At 36.0% G+C, this 9,389-nt stretch overlaps 1 protein-coding gene across 9 annotated transcripts in view; it reads right to left on the bottom strand.

Moving 5' to 3' along the window:
* Positions 1 to 495: 495 nt before the first annotated feature.
* Positions 496 to 9,389, bottom strand: part of PRKACB (protein kinase cAMP-activated catalytic subunit beta) — a 147,755-nt gene continuing 138,861 nt past the window's right edge. For all 9 annotated transcript variants that reach the window (XM_066376655.1, XM_066376656.1, XM_066376659.1 and 6 more), the window contains 2 exons: positions 6,146 to 6,310; positions 496 to 3,703 (listed from right to left, as the gene is read on the bottom strand). In XM_066376655.1, coding sequence (XP_066232752.1) covers positions 3,578 to 3,703; positions 6,146 to 6,310 — 291 coding nt within the window. In that variant the 3' untranslated portion in view covers positions 496 to 3,577. The remainder of the gene's footprint in view (positions 3,704 to 6,145; positions 6,311 to 9,389) is intronic.

Genomic DNA, 9,389 nt, shown 5'->3' with positions numbered 1-9,389 from the left:
TAACAATCAGAGCAATAAAAAGGTAAGTGATTACAATAATTACCTAAAAAATTATGTATTGAGATCGAGGACATTTACAGAAACACACAGTAATCAACCTGGCTAAAATGGGAGAGGTAACATGAAGCTCAAAAGCACTTCTGGAGAAAAATGTATAAATTCAGTTTATTGTTATAATAAAAGGATGAGAGAGATAGGATAGTGTAGTGACAATCCTTTAAAAATGAAATTTTCATAATTAGATTAGGAACAGTTTAGACTGATAGCATGTGGAAGAAGTAGAAACATTTGTTAGAAACTACAGAAATGAATCTAGGAGTTTCTCAGTAAACTCCCAGTTGGAATAATTGGTGACAGTTCTCCTCTTGTTGCTCTGTTCTCACCACCAAAAGCCCAACCCAACCACATAAAAATTAGGCATCTATAAGAATCTGTAGTATCGCAGAAAATAAATCAGGAGAGAGGGGCAACAAAGAAACTTCAATATTCAATAAGTTCTTTTATCCTTTGAAGATACTTTAATTTAACAGTTATTGATTAATTAAAAAACACAGTTGTCTTCAGCATTTCCTAGCTACAATAGTGCATAGGAAATTCCATTCTAAACAAAGAAGTAATTAATGAAATAACAATACACCTTAACATTTTACATTGATAGGTTACAGGTTACAAGTTGCTTTCACATACATTATTTCATCTGATTCTTATAATAAGCAGAAAAAAACAATCAGTGTGAAAGAAAAATGATTTTTTTTTCAAGCTTAATGATGAGTATTTTCAGGCCAATGGGCAGTCAATATGAAAACATATCAAAAACATGATAGTAATACCCACAAGCCATGATACCTTTGTTTTGGTAGGTTGACAGTTTGATATCAATTGGATATTTAGCATTAGTGAAGGATGAGGGAATCTGAACAGACATGAGGTTCTCACGATATTCAAAAAATTATAAGAACACTGCAAGATAAGAAGCAGAAAGAGTCCTAAAAGATCACCTTAGGCAGATTTACTTCAAAGCTATTATCCCTTCAAAATGTCATAAAAAAACCTATCACAACATGTGAAAGAGAGAAGGGACCTTAGAAAGGACCTCGTGGAGTTCTTCCCTTTCACAGAGGAGAGAACCGAGGCCCAGGCTCTGCCTGAGTGCCAGGCCAGGCCTCCTCTCCCACAATGCCATCTCCTTATTATTCACCAAATAAAAATGTCATTTCTTCTGGTTCAAACAGTGTAATTTGAGGTTAAATACTGATTTATGCCACTTATTTCTTATTTAAGTTTTTATATTGTTCTTGTAATTGTGGCAGAAACTGAGAATTTTGTATAATTTTAATATACTCTAATTCAGTATACTTGATTGGTTGGAAATAGACTCCCTTGATATATTTAAAAGCTTGCTCATGTCCTTTAAACAGAGAGTAAAATGGAATGGCTATGTAGCCCTCAAAACCAATGTATTGCCTAGGGGGTCATCTACCCAGATACAGTCTACAGCAAGTTGTGCTGGACAGTAGTAATTTTATTAAAAAAAATATTGTTAGAATTCATAGAAATCTTTTGAATTACTGAAAACTAAAATGTAATAATCAAAGTCATTCCCATGATTTATTAAAATAATTTTACACTAATATGCAACAAAGCTACCGTAAAATTTGTAGCATACATATAGAATATAATGATCAGCATGTTCTAGGGTTTAAATGAAATACAAAAAAAACCTAATTAAAATATTTTATACAAACGATGTTTTATCAGTTTATTAACATGATGATATATTTTTGTTACATCAAACTTACTACAGTAAACTAGTTATTTTTCTTGCACATTTAAATATAGGTGGACCAAAAGCTGAAATTAGCATCAGCTTGTAAATGACATAACCATGCAGGAACACTTGACAACCAAAAGATGTACAGACTGAGCCAAAGAACATCTCAGACAGGCTTTTTCATGTATCAAGGGTTTTACAAGGGTGTGGTAGAGAGGACAGGAGGTGGAGTCAGTGACTCCCTGCACCGATAATGAAGCCAACAGAATGCTTATATACATGAAGATCAGTTTGATTAAAAACAACTCATCTATATGCATGTTAATTGATCATAAAAAAATGAGCACAGTCTGATTTCAACTATTTTGGTGTGTTGTTTTAAGCTAGGTCACTGACTCACAGAGAGAAGACCAGGCAGGAAAATGTAAAACCAAAGGAAAAAAAAAATTTAAAAAACTGAGTTAAGCCAGGGATTCTCAATAAGCACAAAACTTTATGTGCAAAAGTGCTTGAAATTTACACATGACCAAGAGTTGTTAAGTCAGTTGGCAAAACAGTATACAAAAAAAACCTCCAATGCTAAAATTGCATCTGCATGGTCACATTCTGTTTACTGAAAGAAAAGAAGCTGGAAATTATTACATATCTGAAGATATCACACTTCAAAATTAAAATACAACTGTGGCAGTTTTATAAAGTTTGTCCCTCTCCTCACTGATGAGGCTTAGGGTAAAAGCTCCCGCAACAGTGCCTCTATCTCAGGCTGCAAATCTATACACCAGGATAATAACCTGGCAATGGCTTCCTTTGTTCTGAACAGTGACAAAGCGGAGCAAAGCAGAAACAAACACAAAACCTCATTTAAATAAGAGCATGCCTATATTGTTTACAAGAAGTGAGCCATTTGTTTGATTTAGCAAAGTTATTTGTCCACATTAACGTTCTTCTTAGTGCCATTCTTTTCCTTTAAAAAGTTTACAATGAGGACTCAACTAAGAAACTTAAAATTTTGTCACTTTCATTAGTCACGTTTTATTAAAATACTGGCTAAAACCCTTATGGAAGAGTCGAGGTTTAGAAATCTTAGAACTCTTCTCTAATACCTACAGAAATGCCGACAGCACGCGAGAGAACCCGGGTGACAATGATCCACAGCATTAGTTTATCCTGTGAACGAAACACATTTGCCACACTGCACAGGCTGGTCTCAGCTCCTCAAGAAGAGGATGATGTACAAAGAGGTGAGGGGAAATAGAAGCTCTGCTCTACAAGAATCCACATTGCTGGGTGTAGCTACTCTATCTTAGCCAATGCAAATTTATTTCCAGAACTGAGTCTAAGCTATCCAAAGTAAAAATAATTATTAGAAAGTATATCTTTAAGCCATTGACCAAAAAAATACTGGCAAGAACTACAAAAAAGCAACACTTATCCTTCCCTTCAAATATAATAAAGCCATAACACTGCCCATTTGAAACACTAAAAAATAAAATGGAGCACTGTTTGGAGAAAAACTAATAAAAAGGAAAAGGGAAAAAATGGGTGTAGGAGGAGAGGAGAAAGACACACCAAAGAGAAGCAGCGAAGTGTCTAGTTCTGTGATACGGCACAGACAACGCCTGCTCAGCGGTGCCTTGTTACACAGTGGACCAGAGTGCACACACAGATGGCAATAAAGACCTCACTCAGTCGCTGGAATGAAGGAACTAGGGAACTGCTTCAACAAGGACGTCTCCGCTCCACCCTTCTCTCTCAACAGAGTGCAAAGACCGAGCGTGAGCTCTGCTGTCATCTCGTCGCTCACCTTTAAAATTCACAGAATTCTTTTGTACACTTTTCTGTTATAGAGACACGGATATCTTCTTCTTCATAGTCATCAAAGTTGCTGGTATCTCCAGAGCCTCTGAACTTTGGTATGAATGGAGCTTCCACCTATAATTGAGATAGAGAGAAAAGTAAGTGTAATATTGTGATTTATAAAAAGAAATATATCTGGTCCTCACCCTGATTTGTGGCAGGGAGTTCCTAAAACCCTTGAGATTTCCTAAGTATAGACAGTGGTAAAGGTACCGTTTGTTATGTTAATGAGGTGACTTTTGGAAAGTCCCTGGGTAACCTAAGCATGGGGGCTGGTTGCCAGGGAAACCAGCCAAGTGATTTTAGAGGACTGGAACTGTCAGACCTACAGGGAGGGAAGAGGAGCTGAATGAATAGTTCAGTCACCAAAGGCCAGTGAGTTAATCAACCATGCCCAATGTAGTGAAGCCTCTATAAGATAGTAAATCTGTTGGTATGCATATTTTACCACAAAAAAAAGCTGGATAAGTATTGAACTATGAATTTTTCATGTATTTAAGAATTCTACATATTAAATACATAAGTACCTTGAAAAGTAAAAAGCCCACATTATAAAGCTATAAAAAATGGTGTAGTATATAATACAAAAATAGACAAAAAGAACTCATAAGAAAGTTCTGAAACAGACCGACATATATAATAATTTTTGTATTAGTAAAAATGGAATTTCAAATATGGGGCCGAATAAGGATTATTCAACAAATGCATAGAGAATAATTGCCTAATTATTAAATAGTGACAGCAAAAAGTTAGACCAAAAGCACTAAAAGAAAATATAGATTAAATGAGTCACCCAAATAGAATCAGGTCCTGACTGTGATATTAATGATCTGAATCTGAGGGGAAGGTGTGGGCGGGAGGGAAACAGGTCCTGCACGTTACCGAAGTCATGAGGACTGCAATGGTGCAGACACAGAGGTGCCTCTGGCTGGTGGGATTATGATAGTTTTGAATTTATTTCTTAACAAATTACCTGATCATAACTATATGAAAACATACCTCCTCTACAGAAGGAAAAATAGAGCCTGGACTCATCCACTTAATCTTTCTCCCCAAACTACTCTTCCTTTTGCATTTTATACCTTAACCCATATTTTAAGGATGAGAAAGCAGATGCTTTAAAGAGTGTAAATATGTTGCTCAAGATCACATTGCTAATGGTGGTTAATTTAGGATTTCTGACCAATGTCTACTGATCGCCAGAGTTCATGCTCAGGCAGGCTTCCCACTCCAAATATGATCGGAGCATAAAAGTTAAGCAGATGATATGTAAAATCTATAAAAATCTTATGAAACAATATATTGTTCAGTGGTTTGGGGCTTCATTTTAATAACAATGCGATCTTGCAATAAGAAGTTTGAAGAATCTGGGATCAAATATAGGTGTTACTTGGCAGCTACATGATTATGTTTAAAGTAGTTAACCTTTCTGAGCTGATTTTCTTACCAATAAAATGGGGGAAATGGTACCAGCTATCCCATAGGATTACTTCAAAGACTAAAATGAGAAGTTACAGAGACTTGCTTTTAATGAATTATGAAGTACTGCATTCGTGCTAGGAAATAAACTAATACAATATTGTATGGTTAACAATACTTTGGAATAAAAAATAAAAATAAGATATAAAAATATGAAATGTTTACTTATAAGATCTAAAATCTACTTTAAATTGCTAAGGACCTTATTCTTGACTACATAAACATAACCGGGCGGAGAGAATGCTGTTAAAGGCTGTCTCATGGTTAGAGAGTTTCTGATTCCCTCTTAGAAGATCCAGAGGCTGTGCTGCAATATCATTGTTTTGGTTTTGCTATATTTTCCATTTCCTGAATTTTAGAATTCTTGTAATGCTTTGTTTTTATTATCTCTTAGAAAAGATATAAATCATAAAAACTGTGCTATGACTATTTTACTTAGAGCATTTCTATTTTTTCCCTAAGAAAATTCACATGTGGCTGTACAGCATTATTAAATATGGCAAGTCGGAAACATTAGAACTTTCAGTTTTACGTGAAAAAATTAACTATATTCGAGATAAAAACACTTTATTCATACAAATTATCTTTAACTTGGTATTTAAGAAGCAAAAGGAGAGATTAAGGTAATTTAGCAAAGCAAGACCTTTTATTAAATGTCTCCATTTATTGAAAAGGTGATGGATAAAAGCTGGAAACTGTCTAATGCATCTAGCGATGAACTATCATTAAATCTAGCTGTGTGCCAATTCTGGGAGAGAGACTGTATTTATTTACATATTGTCTTTCTAAGATGGCTTCACATCGGTTTTGAAATGCAAACCCTTAGGGCACATCTAATACAGAATATATGCTTTCTCTTTAATCAAGGAGAAAACTCATTTTTAAGTTGTGGGATATAAAGATCTCTTAAGACTTGAATAGGGTTAATTCAAACAGTAAAAAAAGAAAATTAAAGCTATATATTAAGTTGAAAATAATGCTACTACACATAAACACCACCTTTAAAATGCTTTTAAATTGAAGAAGTAAAAGGCTCACCTTCCTCTGGTAAATAGCAATCCAATCTGTTGTGGCAAACCACTTGTGAGTTTTTATATCACTCACACCATTCTTCAGATTTCCGAACCGCTTCGTCAAATCCACCTGCAGCAGGTTCCGTAGAAGGTCCTTGAGATCCGAACTGAAGTGTGACGGGAACCGAACCTGCACCAACAGACTACGTGGTGAAGCACAAGCTCCCAGACTCCTGCTATTTCTCTTTTGATCTCAGAAAGTTTTTTTTAATAGGTAATTATATAAACAAAAATATGTAGAGATAACTTTCAAACACTTTTTAACTACACATTTCAGCCCCCAGAGTAGTCATAAAGAAGTGAATGAAACTATTCTCTTGGGGCCTTGTATCTGCAGAAATGTGCGTAGCACACGGAACTTATCCAGCCATGTCAGAGGCCCACCCTCCTTAGGAGAGAACCTTTGGATCCCACGTTACAAACTTCTTCCTTAGAGATATACAAATTTAAACTTAAAATTTGAATAGAAAAGCAGACTGTAAAGATATCTGTATGCACATTTTGAAAAGAGATTTAAAAAAGGAAGTATAAAAATTTCTGTGCCTTTCACAGCACAGAAAACCATTTTTCATGTATTAGTGGGTGATTTTAGGCATAATTCTGCTGTTATGCAACTGTATAAAAATGATTTAGATTAGTTTAAAAGCATTTTCTACTTCCTAATTTATTAAGACTTACAATTAGTCAACTGGTTTCCAGCCTTCAAAACAACACAAAACAAAACAAAACACCCAAAATAACTGAAGGTGTTATTATACTATATTAGGCAATCAGTAAAATAAAGTATTAGTCATAAAAGACCTAGGTCTATTGTTTTGTTTTCATATATTTTTCTCTTCTAACTCTGTACTCCAACATAATTTCTCACCCTTTTACTAATATGGGCACTGAAAAATTAAAATGGGTACTACCAAGGGATGATGTTAGAAGAAATATCTATATCTTTTTACCCTTTTCTTTCATTATACTACCTCTTGACTATCCTTTTCAACCTGTGGACTCTTCCCCATCACACATGCAAGTAATTATGTGCATGTATCTATGTATGTATGTATGCTCATGGGAACTTTCATTCTGACCCCATTTCCCTATTATGCACACCTTGGCCCCATTTCATATCCCCACCTCCACAGACACTATTCTCTGGATTATCATGGCATTGACCTCAAACTGACCACAGACTTCTGTAGAAAATGCTTTAAAGGGTTGACATGGCCATTTCTGACCTCCTTGCATTCTTATTTTGGTTCTTTTCAAGTATGGTGATCACCTTATAACTTGCAAAGTGACTAACTACATTGCCTCAGTTGACCCCCACAGTGTATGCATTCAACTAAGCTGTAGTATTTGTGCGTGTCTATCTTCTCTGGGCTGTGAGCTTCTGAAGGAACTGTGCCGTTTTTGTGTTTTTATCCCCCCCTCCCGAATTCATTAGATCATTTTGAACAATGTAGTTCATTGATTTTACAATTATTTATTGCATATCTGCCATGTACCAGGCACTGTTCTAGCTGCTAGATATATAGCAGTGAGCAAAAACAAAGTCTTTGATTTCATGGAACGTACAATCTAGTTAGAGATGATATAATGGATATGGTATTAACTCTTAAAGATGTAGAAACTCAGATTCAAAGACATTATATAACTTGCCAAATTATTAGACTATCAAGTGGCAAAGCTGGGACTAGATATCTAGTCTTATGATTCCTAGCCTCATAATTTTTGCTCATTATACTGTCTACAAACATACAGAACTCTGACTTTCAAAAATTTCACCATAATTGACATAGTTTCATGTTCTCAATGCAGAAGTTAAGTCATGAGCATGCAAAGCTGGTTATATAGCATTGTTAGATTCACAGTCATAGGCTTCTGGTGGCCACTGTCCTGCTATTTTGTAAATAAATGTTTCTCAAAGTGTGGTCCTAGGACCCACGTCCATTGGAATCAAGTGGGAGAGTAGAGGATAAAAATGCAGGTTCCGGACATAGCCGGTTGGCTCCGTGGTAGAGCGTCGGCCTGGCGTGCGGGAGTCCAGGGTTCAATTCCCGGCCAGGGCACACAAGAGAAGCGCCCATCTGCTTCTCCACCCCTCCCCTTCTCCTTCCTCTCTGTCTCTCTCTTCCCCTCCTGCAGCCAAGGCTCCATTGGAGCAAAGTTGGCCCGGGAGCTGAGGATGGCTCTGTGGCCTCTGCCTCAGGTGCTATAATGGCTCTGAATGTGGCAGAGCGACGCCTCAGATGGGAAGAGCATCGCCCCCTGGTGGGCATGCCGGGTGGATCCCGGTCGGGCGCATACGGGAGTCTGTCTGACTGCCTCCCCGTTTCCAACTTCAGAAAAAAAAATGCAGGTTCCTAGGGCTTACTTCCGATGATGAGGGCACTGGGCCTGAGAATTTCAGCTTCTGTCTCCAAGAGATTCACACGTTCATACATATATATATACACCCAAGCTTAAAGAGCACTATTTGTAACTCTATTCACTTCTTAATGCAGAAATTTTATTTGTTCTGTTAGTGATAGATAAAAAATGTTTAATGTAAACAAACTAAAATTATCGTCATACTAGAGGAAAACGAAATGATATTTGTGGCAAGTAACCAAAGACTATTTGAAGGTAGGATAGGTACTAAATGACCAGGATTTGGGAAGGGGGGTCAACTCATATAAATTAGCAACTAAAAGCTTCATTTTTGAAAAGCCTGTACTATCACAGATTATAAGAGGTTTTATGTTAAAAAAAAGATGTTAACTACCACCTTCTTTAGGTTTTACTTCTGACAAAATGGTATATTAGAAGTAGGCTCTATGTTAAACAGTTTATATGCATGGGCTCACAAAATGCAAAGCATAATACTGAGGAAAATGTTATTATTACCCCCATTTTAAAGGTGATATCGTCGACACCTACAGAAATTAAGTGATTTGCTCAATACTACAGAGCTAAGAATTGCTGAAGCTGTAATTTCAAATGAGTACTCTGGCTCCAGAGTGCACACTTTTAATGAGTCTATACTATCTTTGCAACTCAATAACCTGAGAATAGTTATTATCAGGAACTTTATAAAAGACTGAAATTTTCATCTTAAAAATATTTGCTATATATTTCTTCACTTATCCTAGTAGGAATAAAAAAAAGAGCATATGAAGTATTCAAAAGGCACACTGTTTACTTGAAAAATATTACCTATAGACAGTGGTTTACATTCT

Source organism: Saccopteryx leptura, chromosome 3 (genome assembly GCF_036850995.1).
Source record: "Saccopteryx leptura isolate mSacLep1 chromosome 3, mSacLep1_pri_phased_curated, whole genome shotgun sequence".
Classification (NCBI taxonomy): Eukaryota; Metazoa; Chordata; class Mammalia; order Chiroptera; family Emballonuridae; genus Saccopteryx; species Saccopteryx leptura.
Note: the sequence above shows the minus strand (reverse complement) of the source record. Positions and strands in the feature narration are given on the sequence as shown.